This window comes from Equus quagga, chromosome 11 (assembly GCF_021613505.1).
Source record: "Equus quagga isolate Etosha38 chromosome 11, UCLA_HA_Equagga_1.0, whole genome shotgun sequence".
Taxonomy (NCBI): Eukaryota; Metazoa; Chordata; class Mammalia; order Perissodactyla; family Equidae; genus Equus; species Equus quagga.
In genome coordinates, this window is record NC_060277.1 from 71,423,518 (window position 1) to 71,444,254 (window position 20,737).

General features: G+C 40.8%; 1 protein-coding gene across 2 annotated transcripts in view; it reads right to left on the reverse strand.

Annotated features, from left to right (window-relative positions):
• Positions 1–281: 281 nt before the first annotated feature.
• The window catches only part of RPA1 (replication protein A1), a 56,819-nt gene continuing 36,363 nt past the window's right edge, over positions 282–20,737 (reverse strand). Inside the window, exons 6-17 of one of the 2 annotated variants that reach the window (XM_046676544.1) lie at positions 18,631–18,723; positions 16,292–16,424; positions 14,792–14,894; positions 13,438–13,506; positions 13,100–13,292; positions 12,805–12,944; positions 12,249–12,397; positions 9,671–9,803; positions 7,475–7,651; positions 5,352–5,459; positions 3,029–3,115; positions 282–1,281 (exon numbers count right to left, since the gene is read on the reverse strand). In XM_046676544.1, the coding sequence (XP_046532500.1) occupies positions 1,177–1,281; positions 3,029–3,115; positions 5,352–5,459; positions 7,475–7,651; positions 9,671–9,803; positions 12,249–12,397; positions 12,805–12,944; positions 13,100–13,292; positions 13,438–13,506; positions 14,792–14,894; positions 16,292–16,424; positions 18,631–18,723 (1,490 nt within the window). In that variant the 3' untranslated portion in view covers positions 282–1,176. The remainder of the gene's footprint in view (positions 1,282–3,028; positions 3,116–5,351; positions 5,460–7,474; positions 7,652–9,670; positions 9,804–12,248; positions 12,398–12,804; positions 12,945–13,099; positions 13,293–13,437; positions 13,507–14,791; positions 14,895–16,291; positions 16,425–18,630; positions 18,724–20,737) is intronic. The other variant, XM_046676545.1, reaches the window with a different exon arrangement.

Here is a 20,737-nt window from a genome sequence, read left to right on the forward strand (position 1 = left end):
CTGGTTGGTGTTAGACTGCTGTGTAAACATCAATAAAATCCCAAAGTGCCAGACCATCAGCATTCTTGGGCACAATGGCCTTTTGTTTTTAGTGTTTTCGTTCTTTTAAAGATGCATTTCAGGGTTGCAAACATTAGGAAGAAGGATCTCCGTGGTTTGGACTAATCTTCAAGTTTGTAATGAGTTAACATCTCCCCCAAGTGAACATTTATTATGAAGGCTAATGAACTGCTTTCCAGTTATAAGAACGCTTTGAATTCAAAGAAAGTAGGATTCACAAGCAGAGAATATACTGTTTATTAAAACAAAGCAAAAGAAACAAAGGGCTTCTTCCTTCAAAATCCCTTCTATTTTTAACATAGCTTTAATCAAGAAATGAAACATACAAACGCAAGAAATATGTACAGGTAGAAAAAGTGTGCATTCACCAACCAAAATGCAACATTAATTGAAGTGAAACTAAAGCAAGGCTTTGTAGTTGCCTGGATGTCCCTGGGGGACAGCAAGTCAATGCTTATCAGCCTTCCTCAGAAGAGACAATTTTGATTAATATCAGACCCATCTGACTCAGTCTATTAAACCCTGAAGGAAGGCTATCTTCAGATATAAAAGATATGTCTTTGATTAATAATTCTACCCTATTGCCATTCTGAGCATTAACAACTATGTGGCACCTCTAGAAAGAGAGCGCCTTTGAATTCTAGGAAGACGCGCTTACTAAAACACCCAGGTTCAGCACAACCACTTGTCGGCTCTCCCTCCCGAGAAGGAACCCAAGTTGCAGAAATGTCACCAATGGAGCAGAAACCTAGTTACATAATTTATTTCACTGTCTGCAGATTTAGGGTCAATTTACTTGCAACATAATTCCTGCTTGAAGATAATGAAATCTCCATAAGACTGACAAAAGCCTGAAGATAGAGGGAGGGACTGGTACTGCACTGCCTGTCAGCTGGACCCCTAGGTCCGACAGTTTACACCACAGTCTCTGAGCACACCTCCCTTTGCCTACCAATGGTTTCAAGACGCATATAAGGAAGGAAATTGCTTAATCCACCATAAAGAAGCTCTACGCTCTGTGTAGCTAATGTGGAATTGTCACACAGGGGGTAGAAAGAAATCAATTTCATTTCGGCTCTTTATTTTCAAACTTCTGCCCAATCAGCACTGCTCTTCTCACATTAGTGCGTTTTTCCTGATGTTCATGATCAGCCTTCTGCCATATTCTCTGTAGTCCACGGGCTTCACGTCCATCACAGTGGCCTTAATTCGAGACTCATCCTTTGAGAAGAGAAAAGCAGTTTGTGAATGAAGGAAAGCCCGTGGCCTGGAGCAGTGGTGATAACCCCCTTTGCTTCAGTGGCTTCAAGGATCCCAGCAGGAGCAAACACAAAGACATGCTGGGTTCCGCGTTCAGTAATCCCGATGAAAAGAAAATGACGAGTGCGAACAGAGCGCAGAATTTCTGTGGCTGGGGGGAGTGGAGAGACTCCTCCCTTCATCACAGACCCCTTGTCATCATTTCCCCATGCTCCCACTTGGAAACCTAGAACCCAACTGCGACGGACCTTAGAGGGCTTATCAAGTTCAACTTACTCTCTTTACAGAGGGGGAAAAAGGAACTCCGAGAGGGTGAGTGACTTGCCTGAAGCCACACAGGTACTTCGTTTTTTTTCCTTTCTGTTTTTTCTCCCCAAATCCCCCCAGTACATAGTTATATATTTCAGTTGTGGGTCCTTCTAGTTGTGGCATGTGGGATGCCACCTCAGCATGGCCTGACAAGTGGTGCCATGTCTGCGCCCAGGATCTGAACCAGCGAAACCCTGGGCTGTCACAGCGGAATGCGCAAACTTAGCCACTCAGCCGCGGGGCCAGCCCCACACACAGGTACTTCTAAACGCTGAGTGTGGTGTAAAAGAAAGGAAGAAGACCTGGCTTGGGGCCCATCTTAGCTCTCTGTACTTCGCCTTCCCTGTCCGCACCATGAGGGACTGAATGACCCCTCCAATCCCTCCCTGACCTCGCCCCACTCTGACACTGGATCACAGACATCTGACTCCCTCTCTCATTTATTGCTCACAAACCAAACACATCTATTAGCAGGCATTAAGATTAAGATCTAGTAATAAAACAGAATGAGTAAGCTCTGCAACAAGCAGGAGTGTTTTCAGAGTTCTCCCTCCTCACTCGTTCACAGGATGGAACAGCGCCTTTGGAGGCTGAATGGGGTGAAGCCCAGAAGGGCGCAGAGCCTGGCTCCGGCTCACGTGCTTCAGCTGCTCAGTAACCACCAGTCATGTTTATAGGCATGGTGAAGGGCAGAGCTCTGCAGTTGGACTGCCTGTGCTGGAATCTTAGTGCTGCCATTTGCTAGCATATGACTTTAGACAAGTTACTCATCCTCTGTACGCCCACAGTTTTTCACTGGTGAAACAGGGCTAACAAGGGTTCCTATAGATAGGGTTATTGCCAGGATCAAGTGAGATAATACACATAAGGCAAAGGGTATAGAGCAGTATCTGGCAGATAATAAGTGCTCAGCAAATGCTGTTTCATTATGACTACACAACTCCAGGATGTTACGGCAATGTAATAAGGAGTTTTCAAGGGAATTTTAACTACATGTGGTCTTTGATTCACATACTGATTTTAGAATCCAGACCTTGTGAAGATGTGAGTGCACGAAACACATTATCATTCTTTTTTAGTACACAAACAAAAATCCCCCAGGTTTTAACTGAAAAGCATTTTTTCTCCTATATGTTCGACTCTGAAGAAGACATTTAACCTCTCTAAGTCCATTTCCTTATCCGAACACGGGATAAAAAATGGTACTTCAGGGTTGGGAAGATTCAACGAGTAAGAAAAGCAGGGTGCTTAGCACTGGCTCTGGCAATTAGCAACTGGCAATTGGGTCTGGCACAGTAAGCAATTAACTGACAGTTAATACTATAATGTTGTTATGGGTGACAAACAGCAGTTTCCCACTGATAATTAACCCTTCTGCAGCCCGGGTGATCTTACTTACATTGAAGGTCTCTAGTTTGACCCTGATCCTGAATGTGAAAGATCGGAAGTTGGCATTCTGGAAAACTTCCTCAAATGCCTGCTCATTCTGCAAAAACAAATACAAATCTTTAGGCAAGAAAACTACTGGACCATTTGAAAATATCCATGAGACTTTTAAAAAGACTTTGTGAAAAGTGTCTCTGAAAAAATTATCACCCCCAGTGGTTCAAAATTACTTAGGAATGACTAATCTAAAGGTGATTCCATTACATAAAACTTTTAATTCTAATTTTATTAAAAATTAAAACAGTCTACCTAGATTAGTCAAGTTCAGAGACAGAAAGCAGAAAGTGGCTGCCAGGGGCTGGGGGAGGGGGAAGTGGGGAGTTAGTGTTTAATGGGCAGAGTTTCAGTTTGGAATGAAGAAGTTTCAGAGATGGATGGCGGTGATGGTTGTACAAAGATGTGAATGTACTTAACGCTAACGAACTTATACTTAAAAATGGTTAAAACAGTAAATTTTATATGTATTTTACCACAATGAAAAATTGAAACACTTTTAGAAAAGACATTTCTAAACTTCAGAAATTTGTGATGGAACAGATGTGAGGCCCAGTATCTTCATCATAATTTAAGAATTGGGGGGAAAAACACTCAGAAAAAAGCTCAAGTTGTCATATACATTATTTGACCCCGTTTTTACAGCTACTGATTTGGTGAGCGACTGAAGCAGACAGGTGAAGTGAGCAAAGTTAAAAAAACACAGTCCTCTCTCTTTTTCTCTCGCCCCTCAAATACTATTTGATTAAGCTGCTTTCTTATAAAAAGGTCTAGTAAACAGAGAGGGACTAGAGAAAGCATTTTATATAAATATGCATAAAACAAATTTACAATAACTTTATGTAAAATTACCAGTTCACATGAGCCAAGACTATCTTTGCAAGCCACACGAAACATAAAAGCTTTGTTGCTTAGAACTCTTGTATAAAGGTTACTTCACACACACAAAACAAGTCCTCTGGGCTTTCAGACATGTAAATAAAACAATGCATTAAACCTCCAGAAGATTACACCAGCTGCCATTATTCTGCTAAGATTGGGGAGAGCACGGAGCACACACTCTCAAATATCATGGTTTCTGAGGGAGGCGTTTCTACATGTCCTCATCCACCAGCAGTAAAAACAGTCAAATGTAACAAGCTCATAAAAAACTCTGCCAGGCTGCCTCAAGCCTTGAACTCTGATATGAAAACAGAGGACCAGGCAAAACAGATAAAAGATGCCATCATACTTTAAAGGCAATTCCAGTTATTCCTATAAAAGGGCTTGTTGGGATTATTTTCAGAGAACTCATGGACAATTTAAAAAGAGATGGGGGCAGAGTCAAATGGACAGAACTGAAGACAGGAAAGAGTAAGAAAAACACGTCCAAACAAATGACAAACCTTTTTTTCTTAGTGGCTTCTACAAGTATTCTAATCAATTTGGAGGAAGTAGAAAGATAAAATCTATAGATAGATGCTAATATGTATGGCCCAGAAAATACAGCTTTTACTGGTCTTCTTTACATGTTTTATCTGAGCAAACACCTTTCCTAAGTTTAGCAAAATTAGTTATCTAGTCCCAGGATTAAATAAACCCAATACATGAAAATACAGATTTATAAAAACAAAATGGCAGTTATGTTATGAAAAAAAGTTAGTTCTAAGAATTGCATCTGATGACCTGAAATAACAAGTGAATTTAAACCAGGATTTGATTCAACTTTTCAGGACGGTGTTTATTATGTTAAAAAGGCAAACTGGTCCTTGAGGCGACTGCAGAAGATGCCCTCCCAACCTCAGTGAGCACAGGCGCACCACCCCAGTGTGCTTGCAGTAACAAGGAGAAGTAATTGGTTTATCCTTGTAAAGGGATGGGGTTTTTTTGTGAGGAAGATTGTTGCTGAGCTAACATCTGTGACAACCTTCCTCTATTTTGCATGTGGGACGCCACCACAGCACGACTTGATGAGCGGCATTTAAGTCCATGTCTGGGATCTGAACTTGCGAACCCTGGGCCACCAAAGTGGAGCATGCGAACTTAACCGCTGCGCCACTGGGCCAGCCCCTGTAAAGTGCTGTTTTTAAAGCACTTTTATATACATTACTTCATTAATTCGTTGTTAGCACATCTAAGACGGACAAAATTAGACAAAATCAGATGAGCTCTCAAATAATCACCAAAAAGAGAAACTATATACAATACCATAAAGAAACACACCAAAAAATATTAAAGAGCAAAAAGGGGGTGAGTGTTACCACACAGGAACTATTAGAGTAATAATAAAAGATGTGGCCAACCTTCTCTTTTAACTCCCCGAGATAAGCAGCGTTTTGTCCAAGGATGGCCTCTGCAGACTCCTGGAAACAAGTGACCCACTGATTCTCTTGAAAATCAGCAATATTTACCTAAAAAACACAACTCTATTATTTCAGCAAAGAAATAATAAAAGGAGATTAACTTTCCCCACTCATTAAGGTAATTGCCAAGGGAAAAAAACCACTACCACTATATATACTACATTCTTTCTAAAGAATGTGAAAAGTATCAGAGAAATAAGGTTAAAATCTAAGTCTGGATCACAGCAGGAACACACTCTGCTGTGGATGCGTGATTTCAGATCTCAGTGGAGATCCGGCCCAGCTAAGTTCTCCTTCAGACGCAGAATCCAGGCACACGGCACAGCTCCCCTACAGCTGCAACGGCCTTTGGACTAAGGTTGAATGAGCCTCCAATGAGTTGGGGCCAGTTCTCTGCGTTTTGCATTGTACGTTCTTCAGTCACTAGGAGGAGCTCCATGAGACAGCTCTAAGTCACTGCTGAGCATCCCAGACAATTTAAAAGCCTGAGCTAAGGGCCTCTGTCCAGTCACCAAATTTACCTAGCAACAGAAATGAGCAATCTAGTGTGTCCAATTGGACCACGGTGTAAAATTAAATAGGGGAGAGTCAAGGAAGAAAGTGGATCACAAAGAATCTAACTGCTAAAAGGTACAAGTAAAAGGCTTAGTTTTATAAATAAGAGAGCAAAGGTTTTTTTTTAAGTACCATTTTGATAATTTTATATATTCATTTTGCATATACATGGGCTTTAACTTCAAAAGTTATGATGAAAAATAAGGTGACAAGAAAGGTTAAAAGCACTCACAAACATAAGGGAATGTATCACATAACGGGGCTCACGCCTACAGCTTACCCCTGCTACCCTCCTAGAGGCAAGGGCCCCGACTCCACAGGGCGAGGACAGCGACGACAGACACACGGGTGAGCACCACAGGAAACCAGTGTGCTGGGCACTCCACTTCGAGGTTTAACAGAAAGGCTGACAGAATAAAGTATCTAAGACAACTTTCCTCATCTTAGCTCAACGGAGTTTATAGTTTACAGAAAATAAGAAGCTTAAATGTAGCACTTTCCTGCTGAACTGACATTTTAAGGGGCAGTGAGAATGTAGAAAGGGGAGGCGGAGTCCTTCACTTTTTTATCTGAAAAGATTTCATAAGAGTAACAGGAAATTTTTTAATAGTCTTCATTCAATAGTATTAACAATGGTTTTCAAATATTTTAACTGTGGAAACTGTCAAACAGCAAATTCTAACACCTTCACGGTATTTCACTCTACAGATAATAAAGGAACTAACCAGTAGAATATTAAGGATATTTAAGCTGTATTCAAGTTTTCAAAATAAACAACAGGGTAACAGACAACTTTATAGAGATGGAACATCTGATTGTTTCTTTAGAAGAAATTCCTTCCAAGTGTCTACTATGTCAGAAAATAGAAAGATTTTTAAAGCTTCTGATATATTACTGTCAAATCAACTTCTAGAAAAATCTGACAGCCCATTTTCTGGTACTTTTATGATCAATTAGTCTAACTATTTAAAAAATGTACACACTTCATTTTAAAGCTTTTTAAAACAGAAAGAAACAATTCTTACAATGCAGAAAAGCCACAATCCCACATCAGCATGCAGTCACATTCCTCTGAAGTCAGCTCTACTAAGGCTGGAGGAACAGATTACCCACAAGAAAAATAACTAAATATAGGCATCGGCTGTAGAAGTATAATTACTGCTCTCCAGAAATGCCATTTCAAATTAATTTATCTTCATAACAGTTAGCAAGTGAGCGCCACCAATGCTGTAATTGTACCACATGCTCAGCAGACTAAAATTGGCTGGGTATCTAAATGCAACTTTCTGGTACGAAAAAAAGCTTTTAGTAGGAGCAAACAAACTGCTATAGAGTTGAGTGAAAGGCCCCTTCCGTATTTATAGAACAATAACAAGCTCTTTAGCACTTAGTCATCTGCAGGCTTCCTACGGTGAGCTATCTTGTTTTTGCTATTGTCTCTACAGTGCCTGGCACTTGGCAGGACTCAAGAAACACCACAGTGGTTCTCATCTACCCATTCTACTTACTGACAGGATCATGCGGTACTTGAAACTGGGAAATTCACTGTCACACTTCTCACAGCGGTATAATCCATTCTGCTGATCAATCACTTTCTTATTGCAGTCCTGAGATGGGCAGGCCTGATACATACAGTTCTCTTTGCGAAGATACACCACTGTCGCCACAGAGCTAAAATAGTCCGCCTTCAGGAGAAAATGAGTGACATGAGACATTGGGCCCTAGAATTACATTCAGGATTGGACTTAGAGGCCGCCCAAAGCTTGTCCTTTCGGCTCAGTGTAATGTTTATAAATTCTAAGCCTCAAGATCACAACACGATTACAGAGAATAATTCATTCTGTAGTTTTAGAAATCACTTGTGCTGACTACAAAGCCCGTGAATGTAATAAACAAAGTTCTAAAGCATATAATTTCTTAACAATAAGAGTTAATGATAAACTAGACTAAATTAATTAAAACTGAAACAGACTATACGAAAGACAAAGACGTGTTCTCCCCACTCCTCTGACCTTCCAAAGGCAGCAGATCCAGGACTACAGAGCAAGGCAGTGAAATCCAGGGCAGCTGTGTCCAACCATTCCTCCCACATTAAAAACAAGAGCAGTGATTTCTAGGGCCTACATCCACCTTTATCTTTGTCTAGGCCAGGGGTCAGCAAACTTTTCTGTAAAAAGCCAACTAGTAAGTATTTCAGGCTTTACAAGCCTCTTGGTCAGTCTCAGTTGCAGCTACTTGACTCTGCTGTGGTGGTGCAAGAGCATACACAGACAACACAAAATGAAAACACGTGGCCGTGCTCCAACAGAACACTGCTTACAACAGGCAGCAGGCTGGATGTGGCCTGCGGGCTGGTTTGTCAACCCCTGGTCTAAGTGGTCAAATTCAGCAGAACGCAAAAATAACTGAACAAGCACATTCAAAGTGGAGAAGCCGCTGAGTAAATGCAGCCAGGACTAAGTCACGCGCTTGAGCTCCATGTTGTTGTTATTCATTTTGCACTGTAACTCTCATGGAAAGGAGATGGGACGAATACTTTTTGGGGTGGGCAGTTCCCTCTGGGTGTACTCTGAATTCAGAGCCAGGTCAGCAGCCTCTGGGGCTTTCCAATGTCTCAGATCACAAGAGACAAAACAATAATGTGGATGGTAAAAAGCTTGGGCGAGGCCTCAATCTAGAAGGCTCTAAAAAAAGTCAGTCTCCTAGGAGCATGCCTAAATAGTTTTTCTGAATTTCTAGGCAAGGTCCAGATTCAAAGCGTGACTTGAAAGCTTCAGTGCAACTAGGTCTCTAGGCCTGATTTCTTCTATTACACACCCTGTACCTTTAGATCTAAAGGAGAAATTGGGTGACAGAGAACCCAAAGAGCAGCTGTTCCTATAACGGGACAACACAGGTCTGTCCAGTGTTTAGTTTTCAAGATGCTGTATAAAAGCATTATAAGTTGCAACTGATGACAATGATGGATAAGGGAATACAGTGAAATGAGACAATAAGGAATAAAAACTATATTGTACGATACGAAAATAATAAAGCAGGAATTGCTGTTTTTGGGAAGATAAAGGAGAAATAAATGATTTAAATATTGAATTGCTGACAGAATACAGGTTGAGATCAAGATGGGAGGAAGGTCATTAAATCCAAACATTGAAAGGGAAGCTGCAACTAACGTCAAACACCAGAGTCAATTCTTGTCAGAAAATACAGGCAACACTCAGCCCAGAAAAGGGTCACACTCTACAGCCAGTACAAGCACACGCGAACCGCCTGACGTCTGGGCCTGACTAATACTCAGTGTGAGCTAAACCCCCAAAATCATCTTCTTGGTATGTGGACATTTCAATTTACAGGAACAATCACAGAAAAGAAATATGGACCTGAAGGCAGTTCATATTATAACACAAAGGTGGGTTATTACCATGTCATTAAGATCCTTCTAAGAATCGAATAACTCTCTAAGTCAGAGTTCTCAACATTTTTCTGCCTCGACACACCTGAGGGATACAACAAACTCCTATTAGTAAGCACAGCTCCTTCACTCTGGCAGCAACTCTCAACCAGCACACCACGCTCTGATCAGAGCCCGAGTCAGGAATCACAGCTCTGAACTAGTGTCTGACTGCTGGTACCAGAATCAGGTTTGAAAACTCATCCTTTGGCATTCTTTAAGTGCTTTGGTGAAGAAAGTTAGGAAGGCAGGATACCTTGTCACCTTGGCCCAGGTTCTCCGATTTAACCTCATATAAAGTTTTCCAGTTGGTGTTGCTCCCTCCTGTTCCTCCACCCTTTAGATCAGAGATGGAAACACCATCTAAGGCTTGTCCTTCTGAGTCAAACCTGAAAAATAAACAAAGAATGACAGGTACTTTAGATACTTATCAAATATACTACATGTTTCTATATGCCAGACACAGGCTATCCACTCCCCACCCAGCTTTCATAGGTCATGAGCACGTGGGCTGCAATTACTATCATTCTATCTTAAGTCTACTGAAGAAACGGAATGACCTCTTACTATCTCAATTGCTTTGATGCCCCCCAGTGGTCAAGAAAGACAGTGCCAAAGTACCACAGAACTTTTTCTTAAATTAGCCTTGCATAGCAACACTGGCCTGAGGGCCCAAGGCCCCAAAACAGTAATTTGGAAAGTCAACAAAAAAGCAACAATGTAGAGCTCTGATACAGTTCTTTGGGCTACTGACACTCCTTGGGCAGCAGCTGTGTCATCATCACTGAAATGTAACAGTATAGAAAGCGACAGAGTCAACATATTATAACCAGGTAGCAAAAAATGTTCCCATGGTGAAGGATCTTTTAAGCCTGATGTAGAGCCCAAAAGATTATGTAACCCGAAGTAATTCATTAGAAGATATTATCTGTTTTCTTGTAGATTTACCTTTTCAGTGAGATTTAAATTATGTCAATATTAAAAACTAATTTGTATGAAATTATTAAAATTGATTATACTTCGTGATCACATACCAGCTGATATGAAGGAAGGGGGCCAGGAAGAAAGTGGCTCAGGATCATACTTGTGACAGGAAGGAGTCAGTTTGAGATCACGCCAAAGTCATCCAAGAGGACGATAACTAAAAACTAACCACGTACAGAACAGGCTCCTTAAAAAGAGCCCATCTAACAGAATAGCTGCTGCCCTGAGCTGCAGACAACTGCCTTCTCACTCTGTCAGGTAAGCGGCTAAATCCATCACAGAGGCACAGCAAGGTCCATAAATCTGTTTCACCACCACTAGCTACACAAGTTTACGGTTTCAAAAACTCCAAGGAGACATTTGCCACCAAAGACAGCTCATCAGGAGTCAACAGAGCAAGGAGAGAGGCAGTGCTTCTCACAATGAAAATTTCACATTGTTATAACCAAGATCTAAACGTCCCCAATCCTTGCCTAGGTGGTGTGCGTGCACTGAACTTCTCTTTGATCAATGCCAAGTTATTTTCTTCTGGAGACAGCCATGTCTTTTACGTTAACCAGGATCACAGTCATTGACAAGTAAAATAGAAGACCTTAATGTGGGCACACAATTAACTTGAGGTCAAGCTCCAGAGGTTGAAAGAAAATCAAGCAATAAGGAAAAACCAAAGCTGTGGTTATTTCTGGTTAGACTATTAACAGGCCTTGCCTTATAATGGAATGCCAGTGACCAGAATAGTTAAATATAGAGACACGTGGACCATACGCATGAAGCTGTCTTAAGACTCAAACTGAAAGCGGGGCGGGGGGCGGGGGGGCCGGCCCTGTGGCCGAGTCGTTAAGTTTGCGCACTCCACTTTGGCGGCCCCAAGTTTCCCTGGGCGCGGACATGGCACCGCATGTCAGGCCATGCTGAGGCGGTGTCCCACATGCCACAACTAGAAGGACCCACAACTAAAAATACACAACTATGTACTGGGGGGATTTGGGGGAGAAAAAGCAGAAACAAACAAAACAAAAAAAAGATTGGCAACAGTTGTTAGCTTAGGTGCCAATCTAAAAAAAAAATGAAAGTGGGGACATGGACATGTAACATGAGCTAATTCTTTAGTCACTTAAACCCTAAGACATTGCTCGAAACCGACACCCTTCCCTCTGTGACTACAGCTATACAAACTATTTAAGCTCAAGCTAGTTAAAGTGTTTTCCCTGACCGCATCCATTCTTGCATAGCATGTTTCAGTGTGAAGTGTCTTCTGAGGCAGAGTTTTAACACCCTAAAAAGCTAGATACAGTGAGGAGATTTTAACAGGCTCTCTTCATCCCCTGTGTGCTTTGAGAATAACAATATAATGCCAACAAAAGCCCATTGTTCCCACTGCACTTTATCAGAGTCTGGTGAATACACACTAGAAGATGCGATCAGCACCAAAGACTGGACAGAACAAGAAAGCACTTTCCCTCCCAACACAGAGAAGCCCACAGCTTTACACCTAGCAAAGAAAGATGGCTTCAGCTGACAGTCCTTCAGCACACAGCTGCTGAAGCCTGGCCTCACCCTGCTTCCGGCAGGATCGAGGTCAGCATGCAGCACTTCCATTCGAATTGCCTCCTCTGACTCTGCAGGTTTGTCATGAGATTACAAGTTTGTCAGTTTAAAGGTTTTAAAGCCATCCTCTCAGAAGGCAGGACGTCTCCAAGAAATACAGGAACTGCCCCATTCAGCACTGAAGCCCTCTGCTCAGCAGACAGCACACAAACTGATCATAAGAACCAATAAGAACCAAAAGAACCAGCTCTTCTCAAAGCCCAGGCTCAAAAAACCCCTTTGGTTAGCCCCATGGAACCTACCATCCACGGAGCTTGTAAGCCTCTGAGATGTCAGGATTCATAATGACCGTGCTCGAAGACAGCACAGAGAGGCTCCGTCCACCAAAATCAGAAACTCTGGCTCCTTTGATAGCCATCACGGGTTGTCTAGAACCATCAAACCTATCAGCCTGCATAACAACAAAAACACCAAATACAAAGAAGTGTCACTGCAGGAAGAACACACAGAATATTTTTACAGAAAACAGTCAATAGTAGAGTGAATGCAATAAATGGTACATGGAATCTACACCAGATAACCTCACACACAAGAATCTGCTCAGAGACACATCACAACTGGTCTAGAGTTAAAAGAAAGAGCATTTCACTATGTAAAACTGACATAGCCAATCTCACAGAAGCAAATCAAATAAAGGATTTCAAATATTCCATACACAGCCCAATCCTTCATTAGGAAGGGTCTACATGGCCTATATGGCCAAAACCCCACAAATCACAGGACAAGACAACCACTTAAGAAGCTCTGCATGTCTCCGCTGTTCTGCACATGCTCTGACTGCTCAATTCAAGTACTTACATCTTCTCCCCACAGAGTAGCGGTCACCACTTTCCCTGAGGTGTCCATCAGATAGATATTTCTCTTAGAAACTTCTCTGTTGTTAGACTTCACTGTGATTTTAGTGGCATCTTCATAGCTCTTGCAGATCCCAATTATGTCTAAAATGTAGACACAATGTTTTAGCACGAGATGGTCAAGGATCCCATGATAGCATGACAAAGGCTGAACGGTAAGCACGTAAGTCTCACACCTCCCCTGCATGCTGCAAACAAAACCAATAATCACCACTCATTGCTCTCATATGGAAACTAACCTACAAGTGAGTCTTTAGGCTTGTTCTCCAGCTCACCAATCCCTGTGAAATCAAACTGAACTGTAGGTAAGTGATGGTCATCTTCACAGGGCATCACTGAAGTCTCATTATTGAAGGTCATCTCATAGTCATTTTTAACAGCTGTGAACTGTTTGTTAGCAATCTTCAGAGTGCCTTTAGAGAAATAATAGACCTGCAAAAGAGGCCAAGCCATGGAACATGGGATAAATTGGACAGAAAAATCCTTACCACCACCACACAGCTCTCCAAAGAACGAGAGTTCCCTCATCCTCATCCCCCACTCAACTGTTTCAGTTCTAGACTTGACACTACCATACCTTGTTCACGTCAAGAAGGGGAAAGAACTTGTCTGCTTGCTCATTGAAAGCAGTAGCTCTGATTTCACCCTGCAGACGCATGGAAGAGCAGGTTAGAATTGTGGTGTTCATCAAGTTTTACCAGTGAAAACCAGGACACTTTAGTGTCAAAACGACATTTTTAAAGCAGTAGCACAAACTCAAATGGGATCCATGAGAGGCTATGGACACTCCAGAAACACACATTTTACAGTCACATATTCAAGTTATTAACCCTGATGAAACAACGTAAGTTCAACTAGCTGATCCCATTATCATGCTTTATCAACCTCAAGTTAGAAACCTAAAAAAACCCAACAAACCCAACAGTGAGTTTAACATTCTGACAATAAAAATAAACTGATTCTGAACACTGAGTGACACGACTGAAGCCCACAGCGAGGTGTGCTGCAGCACGATGATTCACCAGCTTCCCTCATGCTTGCGCTAAGCGGGGAATCACTTCATATTCAGGGGTCATTGCCACAAATGTTCTAACAAGTCATGTTTTCGGGGTGCTTGTGATTTGATTTTCACTTTTACTTTTCCATCAGTCAAAACGCTACAGATAGATAAAAAACTTAAATAAGTGGTTGAAATTTTAGCTAACTGACAGATTAGATCAATAATTTGGTAAAGAAAAATAGGTTCTGATATTGATTCTGCCAGCACACTGTCACAACATTTGGGGAGTTATTCCAGCTTCCAAAAACAAACCATTCATTTTTTTCCTGCCCTCTTACAGGTTTGAACAAACAGGAAATAGGCAGCAGTTTGAAAAGAAGGCTTGAAGTACATATTAGGAATTATAAACAAAACTAATAGACAGAGAAACAGCTAGCAAGACTGTCGAGATTCCACAACTTGGATTTCTTATCTCTTCATCATGGTTTGGTTTTAAGAAAAGCACATAGAGAGTGTGCACAGCCAAAATCCATCTTCCACAAAACCATTCCCTTATCAAGGTGGCTCCTGTGCGACTTCCACTGTTGCCCAAACCTCCACTTTTCTCATAAGCAGACATTACCTCCTGGGGCATCAACTAAGCCTGCCAGCAAGAAACCTCTGGCTTCCCCTGCCCATGAGGCTACTTATACATTTAGAAAACTAATTTCTACTGCTACAAATGCTTCAGTTTAAGACAAAGGATTTTATTTATGACCTTTAACCCTCGTTCCCAGACAGCATCAAAAGACTAAAAGAGAGGAAAAGCAACAATAACAGTCATGTTTCTTTTTGGTTTACTATCGTTTTCCACCTCCCAGGCGCGCACAGAGACGAGCCCTCTACTTCTCAGAGTCCACGACTCCTATCCCCCCACTTGACAAATACTCACACTTTCATCAACTAGTTCTATGGAGAAGAGCTTCCCTTCCCCCCGGGAGTTGCTCCAGGTGCGGATCTGACTTTTGTTGGTGACACGAGCACAAATAGTCCACCTGAAAACCAAACAGATTATATCAGTGTTTGGAGTCTCACTTGGGAAAGACTTGAAAAGTTCCCTTATCATCTTCTGAGACCCTCTCTTATCTTATGCATATTCCGTTTTTCAATGTAAGCTGTATTTTAATCCAGCTAATTAAAACTCCAAGATGACATGCAGGTTTGACAGTTTACAGAATAAGCAAATAGTAAAATATACAAGGTGATTTGACATGAACTCATTTTCCTGTCAAATAAGTAAATTTATAAACTCTCTTCTTTCTCCAAAAAGCATCACCAAGGCAACAATATCCTCTTAATGAAAGGTTCTAAGCTAGACAATGAAGTAACACCAGCAATTATATTTTCGGTTATGGGAACTGATATAGCTGGTGTCAAACTTCTGTCTCAAATCTGACACATATTGAATATAAATACGAGGTAATGGAACATGGTGTTGGTGAGCCATCACAGGAAAACACACAAAAGCAGTCTGACCTCAGACATAGGCCATTGAAAAAGGAGGCACAAGATCTGACATCCCATCCTGATGTGCATCCTGAACGCAGGTGTTGGGCACATTAGTCACCTTACTTATAATTTTACAGGGGAACACATCTCCCCTACATGGCAAAGAAATGAATAAATAAAAACATATTGGAAAGAATTCTGAAGACCCCTCACGAATTTTCAACTGTTATTTTTCTTGCTGAGGAAGATTTGTCTTGAGCTAACATCTGCTGCCAATCTTCCTCTTTTTGCTGAGGAAGATTCACCCTGAGCTAACATCTGTTGCCAATCTTCCTCTTTTTTTTTTTTTTTTTTTACGTGAGCCACCACCACAGCATGGCCACTGACTAATGGTGTAGGTCCATGCTGGAGAATCGAACCTAGGCCACTGAAGCAGAGTGTGCCAAACTTAACCACTAGGCTACCAGGGCTGGCCCTGTTAAATTAATTTTTAATGGAAAAAAGTCATATAAAAGAAATATCTGTTCAGGGTATATTAATGTGGTTAATACAAATAGGACAGATTCTTTTAGCCGACTAAATCACAGTAACAATTTTTAGCCTAAAAGTTGTCTATTTATAGGATGAGAAGATGAAATGTCTTTTGAATTAGAACAAATATTTATTTTTACTCACAAGACTATCAACTGATTCTTTATGCATTAAATATTTTTAATTCCAAATTCTTTTGAAATGAATGAAACTCCACAGGCTATGGCAGATTGTTCTTTTTGCCATTCCTTTCTGATAAGAGAGTAAAGGTTGCCACAATCTGTACCCTCCTCCCTGCCACAGAAAAAAAAAAAGGAAACCTATTTCATGTGTGATAACCTCGAAGTTCACATATAAATACCTCATATTATTTGGTAAGGACTTTCTGAACTTACTCTATGGAAGAACTCACTTGGATTGGTAAGGGGTGAGGCTGGCAATGGGCACCACTTTGGCCTGTGTTCCCCCAGAACTGTTCACAAGGCTGGCACCTCCAGCTTTTCCAAAAGTCTTTGAGGCACCATAAGCCTTAGATACAGTGGAACCTTTAAAAACAAACACAAAGGACAATCATTATTCTACTTAAATTTTACAGTAAGTTTTGCAGTAACTCTCAATTTATTGAGGTGTCATTGGTGAAATCATACAAAAAGAGAGGCAAAGTTTCTCCTTTTTAGTAATCAAGAGAGATGGAGATCAAATAGAGACTGAAACAGGAGGCTAGAAAAGCAATCTAGAATGAAGGCTGGGCACATACAAGTTCACTACTATATTTGCTGACTTAAGTCCTAAGGTCAAGTTAATAATGGTAATGAATCCGGATACTGCTCTTTCAGAGGTCCACCTTCTTAAACTTTTCTCTTGTATCAATGGGCAAGATAATGGGTCAGAGGAAGAAAATCAACCTCCATCAGTAAAACTGACGGCAAGTCACTAGGTGTGTAAGAAAACAAGCAAAAGGAAAGGCTAGGAAGTAAGAAGGGACACAGTCGATGCGCCATCTGAGGTGAAGGATGCCTACCACAAATCCGTTACCTCAAAATACTCCTAGAAAACTCCCAGTTCTCAACTGATCTACAGGACTGAAAAATCTAGGGAGTGGGTTTAGGTGGGAGCAAAGGGCAAGAATCTGTTTTTGGTTTAAGACAGGTAGGTGGCTCACCACCGAGACCCCTTCTGCCTCCTTTATCCAAGCCTAAGCGGCTGCCCCACACTTGGAAAGAGCAGGTAATTAGAGCCTACAAGCACACGAACTCCTTTTTACATGCGCACCATTTCTGTAAAGCTTCAACCTCCAAATTCAGAAAATAGAATTTAGTCCAATGATTTCATATCTCCTATATCAAAACACTTCTTCTGAATGGAATTTGGCGAGAAACGTAAATCTCCCATTATTCAGCATTTATTTAGAGTTTCCACAGCATCTATCATACTATTCTTGATATTTGTAGCACTTAATAAAAAAATATACATAGATTGTCTCAGATCTTAAAATTTTCTATTGTAACTGGGGAGTCAAGAGAGACAACTACACACACAACGGTAATAATTACCTCAAGATTATGCAAGAAAGTACATGTGCTTTCTAGAATATACGTGTGTGTGTGTATACCTAATATATAACATACAATTATATAAAACACACACATGCATCCAGTTTTCATGCGGGCAGCTTCCCCTCAATACACATCCAGTCTTTTTTCTTTCACCCCCCAGTTGATGTGTGTTTAGAAAATGTTAACTGATTTTTTAAAATAAATATTAATAAAAGCCAAAGACAGACAACCGGGAAAATAAATCTGTGGGAGGAGGAAGAGAATAACATACTATTTGTATTTCAGCCTAAGGAAGTCACTTTTAGATTATTTACCATTTTATTCCACCACCTCCCTTCAACAGTACATAAGTGGAGAGTTGTGTATAAATAGATCCACTCACAAAGGGAGGGAGGGAGGTAGAGAGATATTTTGAGATAGATAAAAACATCAAAGACCAATGGGGAAAAAGTCATATGTCCCGAGAGCTTCACAGAAACATTAGTGACGTCTTAACTTTCCTTTTCTTAGACTCTTAGCATTGAAAAATAGAAACTAATAGTGGAGGAGAGGAGAGGAGGGGGTGTATACGAGGCTGTAATAGAAAACAGGACCTCTAAAAATAAATCCAACCAATTCTACGAATCATAATTTTGAATGGTGGTTCCTAAAGCAAAGGACAGAAAGTAAACAAAATGATTCCATTACCGCCTCTCAGAACCTGCTGAGAGCAAGTTAAAAGAAACTCTCTCCCACCCGTGAGACCTCTGAGAAGCAGAACCTATGACCAATATAAATGATACTGTCTTCAAGTTAAGATAAAGACCCATGAGAGCCCAAAACGGAAATTTGGCGAAACAAGCCAAATGTAATAAGCGGATCCTAGAGAGTTAAAAGGCGAGAATTTAAAAGGTATGCAAACTCACAAAGTCAAGAGAGTGTAAAATCTAAGAAGTGAGAAACTACCACATAGACTATTAACAGAGAACACTTTATCATTCTGATAAAAAAGGGCATATTAAGTATCTTTAAAAGACTACCTTTAATCATTTCTTCAATCACATATTTTACAATAAGAATTGGAATTATGCTTTGCAAGAAGCAACTGTCAGGAGTGGCATTTTGAAAACTCCCTTTAGTCCCAGATTAAATTTCACAACAAGATTCAAGAGGCTGACACACACAATGTGCACATGTCCTCACGTGGCGGTCTTACCCATTCCTGAGCTCCCATTCTGTGGCTGGGGCTTGCTGGTTGGCGGACTGGCTGCTGAGACTGGAGAAGGAACTACTTGCTGCTGCCCGTGTCCTGAGGATCCAAAGAGAAAGACCATTTTTGTGCAAATAATTTGGGTTAAAAGATTTAAACTTAAGTAGAAGAATTATTCTGACAAAGTATAAATTTTTGATTTTGTCAAAGGCTCTCATGGGTCAGGATTCATGCTGGGACGTTCGATTGCATGCAGTGAATTCACTAGGGGTTCACTTTTGTTTTCATTACATAAAAGGTTGGCTGCATTCACCTTTCACCTGCTCATAATTGATAGCTTTCAGTTTTAATGAGGTTCTCCCCTAAAGCCTTGCCCATTTCTCCTGCATGAACCTGATATAAAGTCACTGGGCTGAATCTGTGACATTACCACTATTTCCATAGCAACAAATCGATGTCATCAACAGAACTGTGTGTTCCCGGCAGGATCTATCAGAAGAAAAAGCTGGGTGGTAAGAAAAACCTAAAAGCAGTTCAATTGTCTCTGAAGTGCTCCTGCTTCAAAGGAAAAGGAGACATTCAGAAAGGATTCTACCCTTTCCCTCCCAAACAAAGCAACCTTATTTTGCAACTGACAGTTGGTGGAAAATAAGAGTTGAAAGAACCTTAGGTACCGTGAAGTGCTAGTGAACTGTCACAGCAGGGAGATGAGAATAGGGTTCAGAAGCAGGTGTGTCAAGGAAACAGGAAGATTAAAAGGAAAGGAGGGGAAATGAACACATCTCTCAAGCAGAGAATAAGAAATGCCATACCATTAGAGTATTCATTTGCCCCGCATCCTTTCTACAAATGTTTACGAAGTTGAAGAATGTTAAAATTGCAAAATACACCTAATTAAAAAAAATAATAGATTTATGGGATTTGATTTTGCCTCTGTGAATAGCACTACAAGTAGAAGTCAACCTAATCTGGACTGCTCACCAAGAGTGCTTGCAGTACACAAGTGCATCTCAAAAAATTTCCTAGAGCGCCTTAAGAACAAAACCGGCGAGCCTGCTGGAAAAGCTCCCTGCCTCCCACCTTGTCTCCACCTCGCCAATCGCTGGGTTAATCCCACCGGGGCTTCCAAGGCCCTAACTCAAATGGGCATATTACACATCGATTTTATTTCCTTCTGTCAGTGTTACTGTTAACTGGTACAACTAAACAACAGTTAACTGTGCCATTAGAGTAAAATAAATTTAGCATAAAATTAAAAAGGTTAAACAGAATTGTGATTCTCCAGTTCTTCCTATGGAGACAAAAACTGAGAGACCTTATTTACATAGAAAAACAGCCTAGATTATCAACAATGAATTTTTGTGTTTACGTTTTAGCTTTCCCATTACTCCTGAATTTACAGTGTCATATGAAATTGCATGGGAGAACTGCTCTTCTATGACAATGTGCCTTGTGACGGAACATTTTGAAATTCTACAGTACACCTTTCTATAAATCAGTAAGGAAAAGATTAGTTGCTCAGTAAACTCTCTTGGGGCTAAGTGGTTGGGAAAAAAACCCCTGCATTTTTACCTGCTTCATGAAATATATTCACAAAAATCAAAAGATTTAAACATTCAAAGATGGAACCATAAAAATCCCCAACTCCACCCTAGTCGCACCATCTCAAACACCTGAACTCTGCAGTCCTTCCTCGTTACCATGCCTGCATCTTGCTGAAGAGGACAGAGTGGTGGGATTGTGCTGGTCTCTTACATTTAATTTCTATCACAATGTAAATAACCTGCATGAGGTACCGAGAACAATCAAATTCACAGGGACAGAAACTAGAAGAGTGGTTGCCAGGGACGGGCGGGAGGGGGAATGAGGAGCTAGTGTTTAATGGTCCAGAGTTTCCGTTCGGGATGACGAAAGAGTTCTGGAGGTGGATAGTGCTGATGGTCGCATAGCAATGCGAATGTACTTAATGCCACTGAACTACACGTTTAAAAATGGTTAAGATGTAAATTTCATGTTACGACTATTTTACCACAATTTAAAAAAACGTAACTTATCTATTTACCTATTCTAGGAGGAACATTTTTTGACATTTTAACATATGAATTAAAACCAA